This window comes from Pollicipes pollicipes, unplaced genomic scaffold (assembly GCF_011947565.3).
Source record: "Pollicipes pollicipes isolate AB1234 unplaced genomic scaffold, Ppol_2.1 Scaffold_5724;HRSCAF=6776_pilon_pilon_pilon, whole genome shotgun sequence".
NCBI classification, from domain to species: domain Eukaryota; kingdom Metazoa; phylum Arthropoda; class Thecostraca; order Pollicipedomorpha; family Pollicipedidae; genus Pollicipes; species Pollicipes pollicipes.
The window spans coordinates 37248132-37265672 of NW_023596746.1; the positions used below are offsets into that span (position 1 = coordinate 37248132).

Sequence of the window (17541 nt, forward strand, 5' to 3'; positions counted from 1 at the left end):
GCATCTGACATATGACCGACCCAAAACACATGATACAATATACAAATGACTTTCAGCAAAGCACATAACCAATAAGCAACATCACTTGCTCAGCCTGTTTTCAGAATCCAAAAAACAAAGGTGACAAAGGAGCAAACATGTCTTCTGCTTTCACAGCCATGCAACATGCTGCAGCTGTCAGGCTGCCTCACTCAGAAATACTGTTAACATAAGTAATAATACATGTATAATGAGCAAATATTACATGTAGTGCAATAGCACTGCAAATCAGCCGACCTTGCACAACGCTGGAGACATGAGAAGTGCATTTAGTTATGGTTAGATGGGTGAAATGCTAGGAAGTGATAAAGCTGGAGGTGCGCACAAGGCTCATGATAAAATATTAAGTGCTATCCAAGAAACCAACAGCAAACTGCTCGGCACCTTTCTCATCACCCAGCGTCTAATACAAGTTGCTGTGACTATGACGATGAGCCATAAGCAATGCTTGCCTACATACACAGTTTGTTAAAACAGTCATAAGTGCACCCATAATAATACAACACTATATTTTCAGAATTCTTAAGTGAAAGACAACTTTGCAAAGCTGTGTCATGCAAGGTTATATCAAGCATGAGCTATGCCTACCTGTCCTTACTGACTAGATGAATTGCTTATATAATGACATGCAATGGATTCATTATATGCTGTAATACCCCAACAGGCTCAAAATGCCGGCAGAATCATAATGAAGCGGCAAATTGCTTTGAACACTCCAGCAGCATGGGTGCTAGTGTTTCTTTCAGTTTGGCAACATCACTACCTTGTATTGTTCAAATGTAGACTTAAAGATACAGGCAGGTATCAATATATCACATTTTATTGGGAGTCATTAGATTCAAAGAGTGATGAAACAATGTTCTCTCCAAAGTGCAAACCTCGCACGCACCCTCCCCATCACAGCAAGATCAATCAGTAGTGAGGAGATCGATGCGTATCCAATGCACAGGATTTTTTGTGAAAGGCGAAGAGGTCTTTTAATGCTATGGCGTTACACGCTACAACTACAAATTAGTTGATTGGTTCATCGGTTACATGAATGGGACCTAAGCGAAGAGCAAGCTGCTTGCCAATCTAAGTTCACCTGCCTCATACAATCATAATGACACGAACTCTTGTGTGCAGATTGTCAAAACAAATGGAAGTCCGCTGCCAGGCGCTTATTGATCTGAATATGAAACTTAATCCTTCCTCAAGTTCACGGAGGTACTAAGCGTGGTGATATCATCAGTAATCTTGTCCTCTTCCCCAAAGGCATCCTGCGTTTTGGCAGTGCATGATTTTTTTATTTCTGTCGAAATTTTTCTTATATTATGCGACGAAAATGTCTCACCAGGCGCGTCACTCAACAGCTATACATCGTACATGGATACCAAAAACGCGTTCAATTGTGTCCATGGACTGGTGCACCCTACCACTTTTAGAATGATGTCGTGGAATATGGGGATATTGAGTCAAAGCTGGCCGCTAGATATCATGAAATCAGACAAAACAATTGATCCTAATGACTAGTTAACCATCGTTCTTTGCAACAAAATCACCATCAACATTTTATCTTCAGGACACTGAGCTGAGCTTACCTGCTGTAAATGGTTTGAAGTGAGTACTACGATTATTACGCGAATTCCACATCGCGCCGACTCCTGTGACATCGAATGACTTGAGTACAGCTTAGTCGATTGAGGATTGGTATATTATGTATATTATGTATATCATGATGTTGTGTGATTGGGTATTGGTGATGGTAGTCGAAAGTGGCAAATGGAGTTAGAATTGAGACTTTATGATACATACTGTGAGAAGGTGAAGCATGTAGAAAGGAGCTCTGGAATGCATCTTTTTTTGGTTACAATGCCAATAAAATTACCGATGGATCACTTGGTTGCGCTGTTGTCCGAAACGGACTTGTGAGGTGCGCTGGGGTTTCGAACGGATATAGCCATGCTCAAAATCGTTCCCTCTCATTTCTACAGTTATAACTTTTGTGAGATTTCAAACCCACTCATTTCGGTGTTTGGTGCCCGCAGATGTGTGCAGACTGTTTCGCGCCGCCTTATTTAAAGCCACCAGGAGATTATGTCGTCATAGAAACGTCATACGAATTTTGCCTCTTCGACGCCTGTGTTGAGTTCGAAGCCAAACAAATATGCTTACTGCCTCACGTGTGTCTGAAGTACGCCAGCACGATTGATCGCATGAACGGAGACAAGTTGTTCTTTATGTACCTTAAGGCCCTTAATGCAAGTATCGAACGTTTTTTTGGTGCATAATGCATTTGGCTAGTTCTACTGGCTATGATAGATATGTGGCTGGCAATTGAATAATTAAATCATAGCGTCATGACCAAGCATGCAAATGAAAGTTCAAATTATGCCATCGCGGATAAATGTACAAGACCACCACGTGAAAACGCCCCAACACATGTACTTAGTTCTAGCGTTTGCCGGAATACCAACATTTCTTTCATCGGAGTCTCGTCTATTGCTAGATACACGCACACCAAGATGAATGCTGCCTTTGGGCACATGCGTGTTCGATGGAGCGATGGATCGGTCTTCCATATCACGCCTCGCCATCTGGCCGCGCTGCCACGAGGCCGCTGCTCGAGGTGCTCTGCAGAGAGCGTCCAGGTGGTGGGTGTCTCGCTGCCGCGTGCCTGGGCCTCCGCCAGACGCCTAAGCGGTCGTGTAGCCGCGGCATTCGGGCGCCTCGCCCGACCAGGAGCCGTCCCCCTGGCACGTGGCGCGCATCATGCCGACCAGTACGTGGCCCGGGCTGCACGTGAACTGCACGTGCTCGCCGACACGGTAGCTGAACCTCACGGGGTTGGTGTTGCCGCCACGAGGAGTTCCAGGGAACTCACATATGGGCAAACCTGAAACCAGACATCAGATCCGATCTACCTTAAGCCGCAGGAAAGATACCTGAGTTGTTGCCCTACGTGAACAACTTTTTGGAAACCGCGATGCGGAAAGCTTCGTGTTATGATGCACGCCCTGTCCCATAGATATCCAAAAACTTCGTCACGCCTTTGCGTGGCAAGGAGGTATGGAGCACTGTGACATGTGTTTGTTTCACATGTGCAATCATGTGAAACAAGACTAACCAGATCCATCGCGTAAAAGAATAAGTTCAATGACAGCAGTGCACGAAGCGCCCTGTTGCGCGGCCGGCGGCGGGTGGGACTACGCACAGGCGGGCGTCGGGTGGGACCAGGTGCCACCGGCCGTGCAGAAGCTGGAGGCCTCGCCATCCATCACGTGATTCGGGTTGCAGAAGTACTCGACCGTATCGCCGACGGCCGTGCCGCCCGAGCGGACTGCGTAGCCGCTGCGAGGCGTGCCCGGCTGCGGACAAGTCACGGCTGCCGGAGCCGCAGGTCACAACGTATCACGGGAGGTCATGACTACGCGACAGGTTACGTCACAGGTTACAGGTTACGATGGATCACGAAAGCCACGGCTGACAGTCACCAAAGGTCACGGGGAGTCATGGAAGGTCACGGTTGCCACGCGCGACAGGTCACGAAAGGTGACGGCTACTGGGTGCCACAGGTCATGAATGGACAGAGGAGGTCACGCCAACCGGGTACAGAAGGTCACAACGGGTTATGAAGGGTCACGGCCGCTTTTCTGAGTCACAAGGGTCTCATAAACCAGGTGCCGGTCACTACAGATCACAGGTCACTTTGGTCACTGAGTGCCATGGTTACTATGGCCACTAAGTGTCTTGATGGATCAAGAGTGCCACAATAGGTACGTACGATGCCGTTACCGGTACGGGATTAGCGAACTAGTGATCTTCGGGTACACATTTTGCAAGCGTGAACGGCACAATGCACCGAATGAATGGATAAAGGCAAGGTTGATGAGCGGCCGAGCCCACCATGGAAAAGTGGCAGTTTGTATGACAGCAGCAGCACACGCGTTGTTGACTGGCCGCGCCGTGACAGACGCGCTGTTTGCCGATCACCGTAGCCGACCTGCTATCAACAGCAGGAGCACGGGTGTAATTTCCCGATCGGTTGGAGGAACGGGAGTGGGTTGGCGAGTGCGGGTTGGGGCTACAGTTCCCCCATTTTGAGAAAACAGGTGGCTCAAGCTAGATGAGAAACCCAGTTTTGGGCTATATTAGTAGAATTGTTGACAATTGCTCGATGCTCAGCTGCCACCCACCTGAAGTAAGGACACTATGCTCCTGCAGTTTGGCAGGATATGACCATGGTAGATGCGCGAGTGCTACAAATCATCGTGACAGATAGACCGCCGCTGTGTTGGCTCGGCGGTGAACGCGTCATTGGCGGGCCCAGCCGTTTCCTACGTGCTGTTGTCCGTTACCGTAGCAGATGGGCGGCTGGCCGCTCCAGGTGCCGTCCTGCTGGCACCGGATGACCCGGTGTCCAGCCAACTGGTGACCGGGGGCGCAGCTGAAGGCCGCCCGGCTGCCGTGGGTCAGGTTCACCGAGGTCAGCAGCAGGTGCGGGTCATCCAGCGTGAGCAGCGGACATTCGACCGTCTGGCACTGCGGCAGGCGGCCCGACCAGCGGCCTGTAACACGCATCGATACCCTACAGCCGTTGTTTGGACGATCGAAAACGTACGGTGTATAAGTGAGGGAGTCGTAAGAGGGAAAGTAACTGAATGAGTGGTTTGGAGGCGGCGTGAGGGGGAAATACAATGAAATTAATCATTTCGTGGTTGCAATGGACTGACAGTCATGTAACTGGAAACGAGCAAACACATTTTGGCCTACCCATTCGGCAATTGGCTGATTTCAAAATGGCCACGATCCTGGGGACTAAAGGAAAATGAATCCACACTGCTGCTTACAGTCGTTTGAAATCAATCCACTCATTTTGATGCGCTTTTCGTGTGACTAATTTTCCAACGGCAGCTGCGGCAAGTTGCCGCTGACGCTGACCAACCAACAGCAGCGAAGCCCGACCCTGAACAGTGGAACGTCCAGGTCGAGAGGCGTTCGCTGACCATTGGCGAGACAGGTGACGGCGGCGGGCCCCACCAGCCGGTGACCCGCGGGGCAGGTGAAGGTCACAGTCTGCCCCAGTCGGGAGTCAGTGGTCGACGGCAGCCGCAGCGATTTCACGTCCACCACGGTTGGACACTGCACCCCTGCCGGCACGCCAAAGTCGGGTCAAGGCCACGTTAAAGTCGAAGCGTTGAGGGCACGTTTTGTCCCAAGCGGCATTTTCACAGTTCATGTATAGACCTCGCTGGTTGCCTGCCTAAAAACATGATACGTGCGGTAGAGCCTTCTTTCATCGTCGCAATGACCATTGGGTACATGAAACATCAAAGCATAGGAAAGCTGCAACCAGTTTCTAGCCAGCTTCTCAAAGCGAAAGTACAATCTTACGCCAAGTATTAATGTGTATTTTCGATTTTACAAACTACACATTAAGCCAGTTTCTCGAAGCCGTCACGTGACCTTTGTCGTAGTTTGTACATTTGGCAGTGGCGTAGATTTGTGCGTCCCGTTGCCAAGACAACTACCATCAAACTTGAAATGATTCTAGCAGCGATAAACAGACGTCTTATGTTTTGAGTATGTGTTACTTTCACCCAAACTGCCGTCGATTAAGACAAAATAATATATAAGTTTCCAGTTGCCTGGTTCGACATCAAACCATCCACGTAAGCCTACGATTTTGGGGATATTATCTCCAGCTACAATTATGACGCTTTGGTTGAAATGCAACGTTTATCAGGATATGAAAGCAAAGGGATATGTGCCGGTGGTGCAGTGGCTAACGCATCTGGGTGCGGGGTTTGGTTACCCATGGTGCCCGCGTTTCCGCCAGGATGAGAGGCAGTTGACGCCATCTAACCGAAGCAGCTGAGTGCGCTTTAAATCCCCAATGACGACCATGAACAAAGGAAGAGTACGCTTGGCAGTGTTCAAGGATAGAGAGAGAGAGAGAGAGTGGAGACAGCTCCCCGTCCGCAAGAAATTTGTGTGTGACCATTTTTCGTCGATTCGCATATGGTGGTGCGCACCCCCTTTTCAACAACACCATTTAGTTGCGTCAACCGCTGCGCGTTTTTTTGCCATCGACGCGCTGTGTTTGTAAGTCTCCGTGCTACGTAATAAACAGAGCGACACGTTTTGTAGATGTGTGTGGCCTTGCGGAGATACTTGCCGAAGTAGGGCTGGTTTTGGTGGCAATGTTGTCCATAATTGATAAATTCGGTGAAGGAAGCTTTTTCCATTCATCAGCTCCTTCATTGTTCAAGTTCATCCTAAAATGTTCCATTCAAGGAACATTTTAGGAACATTTTAGGAACATTAACATTTTAGGATTTCATCCTAAAATGTTCATTCCAAATGTTCCATTCATGTTCCATTCAAATGTTCCATTTATTTTGCATAGCGATTGTGGACGAGATCATGTGAATAGTAAGTACATAATGGCTGTGCTTATGAAGCATATCCTGGGCATTGAAGGTGGGACTGTCAGACCTTAGTCTTCAGAGCTTAAGGAAACATGTGAAGTAAACACGAACTATCATTGAGCACTGAAAAAGGGCCATTCATGGATCCAATCATAGGCAGCCTGCTGTACTTGTCATGGGGAATGGGCCTCTATATGGCTGATCATTGAGAGTATGTTTCTATGATATGATTTTACAGGCTAGCTTCTGCTGTATGGCATAGGGATGCACAAGATGCATGCAGCTATGTTATCCAAATGAACTCAATTTTAGAGTGTAATCATTGTGTCATGCTGTGCTATTTTGATAGCATTTATTGCACATCATGTCTCCAATCAGGGTAGGCACTACAGGCGATGCTGCTGCCCATGTCTCGGTGTATGTGTACTTTCCTACCTAACGTTAGAAAAAATCATTGCACACCATTCGTCGTGTTTAAGGCGGCACAAATCATAAATAATCTCAAAACAGGTAGAATCATGCTCCTGCCTTCGAATTTCAATAACTTCGATGGCGGGCTCCCGAGCGCCGCGCGCACCGCACCGCCTGGACTCCCCAGCGCCGTTTATGCGTTGCCGTTGCGTAAATACAATATTTCTGCTTACCAAGACCTGTACAAAATGTACGGGACCAAGGTAAACCATTCGTCGTGTTTAAGGCGGAACATATCGTAAATAATTGCAAAACAGATAGAATCATGCTCCTATCCTCGAATTTTAATAAATACGATAGCGAGTTCCCGAGCGCCGCACGCACTGCACCGCACCGCCTCGACTCCCAAGCGCCGTTTCTGCGTTGTTGCGAAAGCACAATATTTCTGCTTATCAAGAACCATAAAACATGTACGGGACCAAGGTAACAATAATAAAGCAACCAAAATCGTTTCTTATCGAGTTTAGGTACATTTATGAAACACACAGGTCAGAATAGTCCAGAACATATCCTAAACTAGCCTAACCTAACCAAACCTAACCTAACCTAACCTAACCTAACATAACCTAACCTAACCTAGCCTAGCCTAGCCTAACCTAAACTAAACTAACCTAACCTAACCTAACCTAACCTAAGCCTAACCTAGCCTAACCTAACCTCCAACCTCTCTTACATGGTCTTTTTAGGTCACTTCCGGTTGACCTAGGTCATGAACCCAATTAGTAAAATGTAGCCCCGGTCATTCTCTACCATGTACCCTAGACTCAGACCCCTAACTCAAAAAATTTTTCGGGGGGACCTGTTCGCGCAAAGGCATTTTTCGAAAAATCGTTTTTTAAGTTTTTTCAACTTTCCATATATGCTAGAGTTTTGATTTTTGACACGTTTAAGACGTCCTAGGTTAGGCCTTATGTCAATTCGTAACCTTCGTAACTTAGGTAGAAAAAAAGTTTTTTTTAAATGCCGAAATCGGCAAGCCTATACGACCCCATTTCCCCGTTGACCGCATATGAGCTGATGTTTTGAACACCTTCCGAGACGTTAGGTTATGTTAGTGTATAGAAAATACTACTCAACAGATTTACTTGATTCAAAAAAAGAACGATGTCCCACGTCAAGACGCATCTTTCCTTTTTGAAATTTGAAATCGGTCATCATTTGGCCGAGATAAACTCAAAAAACCAAAACACATGTAACGCTATGGGAAAAAGTTTTTCCAAATTTCTCAACTTTTTATACATCTGATGCGAAAACATTCAACAGCAAAAAGATAGCTCTTGTGCTCAGCAACACGTTGCAAAAAACAAATCGAATATCGGTTGGTAACTTTGGCAAATATTTGGATTTTCATGGTTCCCGAATAAACTAATGTGACAATTTTATCCTCGTTTAAGGGGGTCTTCTACAGCTAATAAAACCTACTAAATCGTAACAGAAAAACCTCCCTCTTGGTGCACGCACTAGGGGGACCAACAGCTTTCATTTCCCACCCAAAAAAAAATTTTGAAAAATTTTGACATTTTTTGAAAAAAGTTAGTTGTAGTTCAAAAATTTTCCATTACCAGGTATAGGACATATGACGTCAAAAACTTTCAAATTTAATTCTGCGTCGATTGCAATCAAAATCAAAATTTTATCTCATTTGGTTAGAGAGATATACGTGTTGCAATTTGATATAGACCAAAATTGGCCGATTTTCAAAATTATTGGATTTTGTTGTAACGCATGTCATTTTACGCGGAATGTTATGGCGCATCTGGTGATGTATCTTTTAACATGATAAAATAAAAAGTTTTTGAGTTATTTTGAAAAAACTTGAAAAATTGCCAAAAATTTGAAATTTTTTTAGAATGTGCGGGAACTTTTAAAACATTGTTTCTAGTGCATCGTAACACGCTGAGTTTGAATCTGCAATCAGATTTGATATAACTTGATAACTTTTATTTAAAAATAATAAAAACCTAAAAAAAACATATCGACAATTTTTTTTGGATTTCATGAATTTCAAAAATTTGACCAATGCACTAGATGCAACTTGTGATTCTAAATCAGAATGGTCTCTTGACTATTTTTCGTCCGACGCTTAGTTTTCTGAGAAAACACGTTTAAACTATTCGTAAAATGCAGCAAAAATATAGGCAAGATTCCTTATCTGTTTTGACAACTTTATTTAGTGTTCAGGAAGCTAATACTTTGACAGAGGCTAGAATCAGTCATTCCCTTTCTAGCGCCGTTTTCAGAACATCTTTTGGTTACGTGATCATGGAGATACAGCTCATTAAGTAAAGACCGTTTTACCCCATTCATCCCCAGTGTTAAACTCCCTATTCAGTCTGATTCTGAATTGTTTGACATGTTACCCTAAATAGCGATGAAAAAACTTTGCGAACATAAAAGTTTGCGAGCGTCAAAGATGCGCTAATTCATTGTCTACAAGATGATGTTTTCGGTATTAAGATATCTTGATTTTCAAAGACACCATCAACGATTATATGGAGGTAGTTTTTTATAGGGGTAGTTTTCCCCATAGCGTTACGCGTTGGACGACGACGGCGCAAAACAGGTGGTGTTTGACATGCTCTAACTTCAAAACCAACAAAGCCATAGAAAAATCTTTGGTACCGTGTAATAGCCCGTTTCTTGCTCTATCAGATCAGAAGAAATCAAAACAATAAAATGAAATTTTTTTCAAAAATTATATAAAAATTTTTGGGTCAATATTTGACATATGTATACAAAAATTAAAAGCAATTCAGCCATGTTTCTCTGCACACAATAGAAGTGAAATTGTCATGATGTAGACAGATTTTGCTTAGATAAAATTTACGTCCAATGATATAGACTTAAACTCAAAAAATATATTTTTGACATATTTTGGACCAAATCTGGAAAATTTTTTGGGAACATAAAAGATGCGCTAGTTCATTGTCTACAAGATGCCGTTCACAGCATTAAGATATCTTGGTTTTCAAAGACAGCATCAACGATTGTGTCTAGGTAGTTTTCCCCATAGCGTTACGCGTGGCACTTAGAAAAAATCCGGTGAAAACAGGTGGTTTTTCCTGGTGCATGTCAAGAGTTTGACATGCTCTAACTTCAAAACCGATCAAGCCATGGACTAATCCTTGGTACCATGTAATAGCCTGTTCCTTACTCTATGAGGTGAGAAGAAATCAAAACAAAAAAATAAAAATTTTAAGAAAAAATTTTTAGAAATTTTTCGGTCAAATTTTGACATATGTATACAAAAATTAAAAACAATTCAGGCATGTTTTTCTGCACACAATAGAACTGAAATTATCATGATGTAGACAGAGTTTGCTCAGATATAACCTACCTCCAATGATATAGACTTAAACTCAAAAAACACATTTTTGACATATTTTGCACCAAATCTGGAAAATTTTTTGAGAACATAAAAGATGCGCTAGTTTATTGTCTACAAGATACCGTTCTCAGCGTTAAGATATCTTGGTTTTCAAAGACAGCATCAATGATTGTAACTAGGTAGTTTTCCCCATAGCGTTACGCGTGGCACTTAGAAAAAATCCGGTGAAAACAGGCGGTTTTTGGTGGTGCATGTCAAGAGTTTGAAGCGCTCTAACTTAAAAACCAAGCAAGCCATAGACTAATTCTTAGTACCATGTAATAGCCCGTTCATTTCTCTATCATGGCAAAAGAAATTAAAATATTTCAGTGAAAAAATAAAAAAATATATATACAAATTTTTGGAACAATTTTTCGCATATGTACGTCAAAATTCAAAAACATTCAGGTATGTTTTACTGCACACAATTGAACTCCAATTAATATGCTGTAGACTGGTTTTGCTCAGATAAAACTCAACCTCGATGATATAGACTTAAACTCAAAAAATATATTTTTGACATATTTTGCACCAAATCTGGGAAAATTTTTGAGAACATAAAAGATGCGCTAGTTCTTTGTCAACAACATACCGTTCTCAGCGTTAAGATATCTTAGTTTTCGAAGACAGCATCAACGATTGTAACGAGGTAGTTTTCCCCATAGCGTTACGCGTGGCACTTAGAAAAATTCCGGTCAAGATGACGGTAATAAATAGATGTGTTTGATGGCGTCTGGAACAACCATCGTCAAACCTACATCAACCAACTTTCTATGGTGTGCTTACAGAACCCATATAAAGCGTTTATGAAAATTTCAAAAAATTTTTTCGAAACATGACATCACCACAGAAGTTTGAAATTTACACTTTACTACGTGATTTAACATGGGAAAAATTTACCAAATTTTATATGTCATATTTTGGTAAAATTTTTCTTCTCAGTAGATAGCCAGCGTCACAAGCTTTCTGCCAATACCATATTCATGCACATGACTAGCATGATAAGGTGTCCAGTAAAGATAAAAGACATGAAACCCTATACATATGAATATATAACCACTTTTGGAAGCGTACAATATTTAAAGAGAGACAAAAAAAGCCAATAGACAGAAGCAAGAATATCACATCCAATGTGGAAACGTAGTCTGGGCATGATACAAACAAGTTTGATGTAGGGCCGTTCAAAAAAAAAAAAAAATTTAGACAATGAAAAAGTTTTTTGCTTATAAAAAGAAAACTAAATATAATTTTGGAACAAATCCAAAACCAAAAGAAGCCCTGCGCAACGATGTATAAGCAAGCAAAAAAAATCCTAGGTTACGGCCTTATTTCCGGATCGGGACCAAATTGTACAATTTGTGCTTTTTTTCAAAACCATGTATATCGTTAAATTTTTGGGTTACATCAAAATTTTTTGCACCGTTCGATTTGTCTTTACAATGCGCATCTTTTACTAATACACTTGCATCACAAATTCCCTACCGAAAATTTTTTGTACCCCATTCGGTACAATTTGTGCAAACGAGGATATAATTGTCGCATTAGTTTATTGGAACTTGGATAGGAATCGGGCGTTGAAGTTTCTTGAACACGAAAATCGGCCAACTTTGCCATCTAATAACTTCTACAATTTTTGGATTTTCGAAAAAAATAAAAAGACAAAAAAGATAGAGCCGTTAATTCTCATCAAAACGCACTCCTCCGATTTTCGATAGCCCCCCTAGTAAGGTCACAGCAGCCAATACCGCAAAGGCAAATCGGGATAAAAATGTCACATTCGTTTATTTTCGAGGATACAAATGTCACATTAGTTTCTGAAAGGGATACAATCGTCACATTAGTTTATCTAAGCTAACCTACCCTAACCTAACTAACCTATCCTAACCTAACCTAACCTAACCTAACCTAACCTAACCTAACCTAACCTAACCTAACCTAACCTAACCTAACCTAACCTAACCTCCCCACCCTATATCCCCTTCAACCCAGCATCCCATTGGCGTCCATGTTCCATGCCATATATAGGTGCCATATAGTGAGCTTTTATTTAGCTGTCATGTTCTCATTTTGCTTTACATTCCCCACCCAATCCCCCTGCAACCCATGGTCCCGTTGGCGTCGAGGATCAAATTTCATGGATTCTTGTTACCTTGGCCCGGTACATTTTTATGGTTCTTGATGCTGCTTGATGCACAGTAATGTTGTGACCCGCGCAGTAACGGCGCCGGTGTCGCGGGTGCTGTGCGTGTGCGGCGCTCGGGAGTTTGCCATCGTAATTATAAAAAATTGAAGGTAAGATTATGGATCTACCTGTTTTGTGATCATTTACGATATGTCCTGCCTTAAACACGACGAATGGTTTACTTTGGTCCCGTGCATTTTGTAGAGTTCTCGGTAAGCAGAAATATTGTATTTACGCAACGGCAACGCAGAAACGGCGCTAGGGAGCCCAGGCGGTGCGGTGCGCGCGGCGCTCGGGGGCCCGCCATCGAAGTTATTGAAATTCGAAGGTAGGAGCATGATTCTACCTGTTTTGAGATTATTTACGATATGTCCTGCCTTAAACACGGCGAATGGTGTACAATGATTTTTTCTAACGTTAGGTAGGAAAGTGCACCCTGACCCATGTCTCACTTTGAAAGTGTCTGGAATACAACTTGCATGGACATGGAATGTATGGTATGCATAACAAGTATTGTGGCAGCCACACAAATTTCTCTCAAATGTGATGTATTTTGATGTTCTTGTAAAGGAAGTTCCTTGACCATGCAGTTTTGCTTTATCTTTTGGTCTTGGCATGCCCTACCTAGGGCTTCTTGTCTCAAAGACTGGAACACTCACTATGACTTGCTCACATTCAAGCTTCATGCTCTGTTATGCCTTTAGCAGCTGTTAGCTGTTAGCAACAGTCCTTAGGTCAGTGTTATGATCTGTGACACAGATGCCTCCATTGATTGCATTGCCAAATTCATCAAGGACCTATCAAAATTAAGCTCTGTCATACATTTGTTCTTGGCCTTGAGAAACTGATGCAAGGCTGTTTGTGTATATTTGTGTCGTAGATTGTACATTTTCTGTGTATTTTTTCAGTGTTGTCGGTTGTAGTTGTAAGTTGTACATTTTTGCTTTGAGAAACTGTATTTTACGATCGTATGCCAAAAATATACGATTTACGCCAAAAATCTACAAATTTCTGTTTTGAGAAACTGGCTACTGCAGCCAGTAAACGCCAAAGTTGGGTCAAGGCCACGTTAAAGTCGAAACGTTGAGGACACGTTTTTTCCCAAGTGGCATTTTCACAGTTCATGTATAGACCTCGCTGGTTGCCTGCTTAAAAACATGATACGTGCTGTACAGCCTTCGTTCATCGTCGCAAGGACCATTGGGTACATGAAATAAAGCATAGGAAATCTACAACAAGCTGGGTCGTCAGAAAACATCCGCAGAGGCTAATACAAGTGAATGTTTGTCACGTGGGCCCATACATTTTGTGTAATACCACATCTTTAAAAGCATGCATCGTTGTACGTGTCCTGCCAGAGGCTGCACCCAGGGGGGTGTCATCCGTATCGGTTAACACTATCAAAAAGTGGCAACATCGAGCTTGCGTGAGAATACAGGTAGTTTGGCAGCAAAGCCTGCATGACGTCAAGTATACCATATTTGATGACGTCAGTGGTACGGAAGCCTCTCAATTAGCCAGCTGACTGCTACACAACCCACTAGTTTGAATGGTGAGTATGTTTTGGGGGCGTGCGGCTGGCGCTTCCCAGTTGGACTCTGAATGAGTGGTCCACGGTTTTTTCATGCAAACGCAATTCTGGAAGGGAGATTGAATCTCGGAATAGTTTGACCTCATCAGAATTTTATATTCTTCCGTGGGGTGTACATAACTAGGGGTTAAACGTCATGCGGCGTTTGCAGCGCATCGCGTGTCGCAGTTGCTTGGCTCTTTATATCAGTGGGTTGTGGCCAGTTGCCATGACTACGCCTCGTACGAGAGATCTCCTGAGCAGTTTGTCTTGAACAATTGGTAGCATTTAAAATGTTCGGTCTGTGAACATTTTATTATGCATATGTGTACAAACCCTGATGTAAAGAAACACTTGACAGTAGCATCATAAAGCCAATATCATAGGGTTTTACTGTACTTACCTTACTGCACTCACATCACTGTGATAAGAGCGAGAGCTATTGCAAATCAATATTGCAAATGGTCATATAATCATACCTATAGGCAAAGTAAATTATGCAAGCTGAGCTGTTCAACTCTGCCACCAGACACAAACGGCACAGACAAGTCTACGGCTATCTAACGACAAGCCTGGTCATGGAATGCAATACGCCACAAACGCCGCATGACATATAAACCCATGTTATGGCATCATACGTGCAAAAATCGTACATGCTGATGAGGCTTAACTGTTCCAGGACTCACTGCTCATTCCAGAAATGTGTGCGAATAGCGAAATGACGGATAATTTCTTCTCAGTCCAACGGGGAACCGCCAGCCGCACGCTACCAAGACATGCCCACTGTTCAAACTAATGGGTTGTGTAACAGTCAGCTGGCTAATTGGGAGGCTTCCGTGCCACTGACGTCATCAAATATGGTATACTTGACGTCATGCAGGCTTCACTTCCAAACTACCTCTTTTCTCAAGCAAGCTCTATGTTGCCACTTTTTCGGACCGGACGGTTCTACCTCGTTAGATAGCCTTAGCTGCACCTGAGCGCCACTGCCGCACCAATGCGGCGCAGAAGACCAGAGCCGCTGGTTACCTCTGACCACCATGTGGATGACGTTCTCGGCGCCGTCCGGTGCTCGGCAGGTCAGGTTGCCCGAGTCCGTGGTGCGAGTGTAGTACACGGACAGGCGATACTTCCAGTTGCGCTCCTCCTGCGCAATAGCCCAGCCTAGAGACGGCATGGGGATCGGGTTATGTGTCTAGCGTGGTTGCTTAGCTCAGATTGTCTGACAGGTCGATGTAGATGATCAGCGTATCTCTGTCGCATTTTTGACATGGATACCAGTATCTATTTTTCGTGATTCCAGATTTAATTTAGGTCTCGTACGGGATACGCAGGCTGAGGACATGCCCATAACGAAGGCTGCATAACGGTTACGGCTCTAAACGTTCAGCACTTTGGCAACGTTCGTTGGTTGCCGCGAAATGGTTATGATGTTCATACGGTTTTCTTTCGTAGGCTGTTCCGGCTATCAACGCTATTTGAAGTCGGGAACGCAACTCGAGGAACATTAACGTATCGTGCTATGAGAAGTTCGAGCAACCGAGACCAGAAACCAACGCTTTGCAAGAGCACAACATGTGATGTCTAGCGGGCGTAAGACTGTGGTCATCACACATGGCTTCACTGCTGCACATATTCGGCGGGCAATAACGACGGGCGGTGGCGGACCAGCGTCTGGACATCAGAGCTTTCACCTGTGGGGTAGCGACGAGTGGTAGCGGACCACTCCCAGACGGGCGTGCCGCGGGTTCGCAGCAACAGACAGTCAAGGTGCACAATCGAGCCCGGGTACACGAGCAGGTGGCCGTCCGCCGTCGGCTGCACAGACCCCGTCGGCACGTGGTGCACGATCGTCGGCGGAGCACCCTCTGAACGGAGGCACACATTGTGATGACTGCGTGACTTTTACATCATAATTACATCATAACATAATAAAACCGACTGTCAATGTGGGAAACTATCCATTCGTTAGACGTTGGCACCACAGCTTGCCGTACTGGACTGGTGCATAAAAGAAGATCGAGTGTGGCCATGGTTACCCCCTTAAGACGATGAAAAAGCATCAAATTTTGGAATCCTTGGCTTGTTTTTCACTTCCTGATTGCTGCAGGAAGTGTTCCCCCTTCCTGCCCCGATTCTATGTGGGCTCTCCCCTGCTATGCCGTGTGGGTGAGAGCGAGGTGAGCGCAGTGAGCAGCCGTACGTGAGAAGTTGGTGAGCACGCTGGTGGGCTGGCAGGCGGGCAGCCGCGGCGGCCTCCAGACGCCATCATCGCAGAGAAAGGATGATGCACCAAGGCGCTTGTACATGCCGATCTCCTGACAGCGCGCCGTTACCCTCGTGCCGTGGTGGAACGCGCCTGATGACTGAAACACGACGCGGAACACAGAGATCAAGGGGCACGGCGGCTCAGACGCCGGACCGAGTCAGGACGGACGCCGGAGACGGGAGGTGCCGGCTGCAGCAGAACCGGTGCTGAGGCAGGCAGGCAAACAAGAGATCGGAGTAGAGCAGGCCGAGTGATTAAACGGAAGACTGCGATAAAGTCAGGAAACTGAAAAATGACAAGTGGAACTTGAGACACGCAGTTAGGGCAGATGAAGTTGCATGTCGACGAGGCATGTTACCGAAGACTGCAACAAGAAGCTCAAACGACGAATAAAAGTGGTGTAATCCCAGGTCTAAAACAAAGGATCTGGTTCGAAGAAGCTTCGGGAGACCGGGGGTGGGAGAAGACTCATGACTGAGGTAGTACGTCTTGGTAAAACAGGAGAACGCGGTGAAACAGCCGGAGAATCCATCCAGGGTGCAACAGGAGACCAGGTTGAACAATTCAGACGAATTGAGCAGGAGGACGACACGAAGATGGCATCGGACAAGTGTGTGCTTTAGAGCCGAGCTATATGTTAATTATATGTTATACCTAACGCCAAGTGATGTGTAGTGGACGAGAACCAATCACTGCTTTCAAGCAAGACTTAGCGCTGTAACATTGCTTTAAAGTGTGCGCTAGGCAACTTGAATCAGTAGCCCAGATAGTAAAATAATCGTCTCCATCTGAAATGCAAGAGACCAGCTATCCCACAATTCTCGACAGCATGCTCCAGCCATACCGTGAGCGGTCGGTAGTCGATGGAGAGCGCCAGCTGTTGCGGGATGTCCTCGATGGTACAGCTCTGCAGCATCGGATGGAAGGTCTCATCTGGAGACGAGTGACGTAATATCACAGCGAGACACGACCCCTTCAGACGACATCCAGCATGCACGTGAGCACATGAGGTGATGGTCGCGCATGTGTGGGTGGAGCAAGGCTAATATTAACGCTTGCCATATTTGCTGGCGTGAATATACATACGCAACGCGTGCATGCACACGCTCATTCCGATATGTTAACCTACATGAATGTTCGTGCCTGAGCCCCGAGCACCGCGCATGCGCCTATCGCCTATTCCATTTTCAGCAGCAGCCACATATGCCGACTTTTCGCTGGCGTCCCGTGATG

The 17541-nt window shown here is 44.7% G+C and overlaps 1 protein-coding gene across 1 annotated transcript; it reads right to left on the reverse strand.

The window, feature by feature from the left end:
• Positions 1–321: 321 nt before the first annotated feature.
• Positions 322–17541, reverse strand: LOC119102526 (locomotion-related protein Hikaru genki). Its single transcript, XM_037225909.1, has 8 exons — positions 17153–17541; positions 16243–16405; positions 15734–15907; positions 15069–15203; positions 5025–5168; positions 4377–4586; positions 3233–3403; positions 322–2914 (listed from the first exon to the last, which is right to left on the reverse strand). The coding sequence occupies exons 1-8, from the start codon at positions 17222–17224 to the stop codon at positions 2715–2717; spliced, it is 1269 nt and encodes a 422-aa protein (XP_037081804.1). The 5' UTR covers positions 17225–17541; the 3' UTR covers positions 322–2714.

Excerpts from the sequence above, each read along its gene's own strand:
- LOC119102526 (XM_037225909.1), bottom strand. The coding sequence starts at position 17,224 with ATGCTGCAGAGCTGTACCATCGAGGACATCCCGCAACAGCTGGCGCTC. Across the intron at positions 15,908-16,242 it reads CGTGCTCACCAACTTCTCAC|AGGGTGCTCCGCCGACGATC; the intron begins GTACGGCTGCTC and ends GCCTCCGTTCAG. Across the intron at positions 2,915-3,232 it reads GTCCCACCCGACGCCCGCCT|GTTTGCCCATATGTGAGTTC; the intron begins GTGCGTAGTCCC and ends GTCTGGTTTCAG.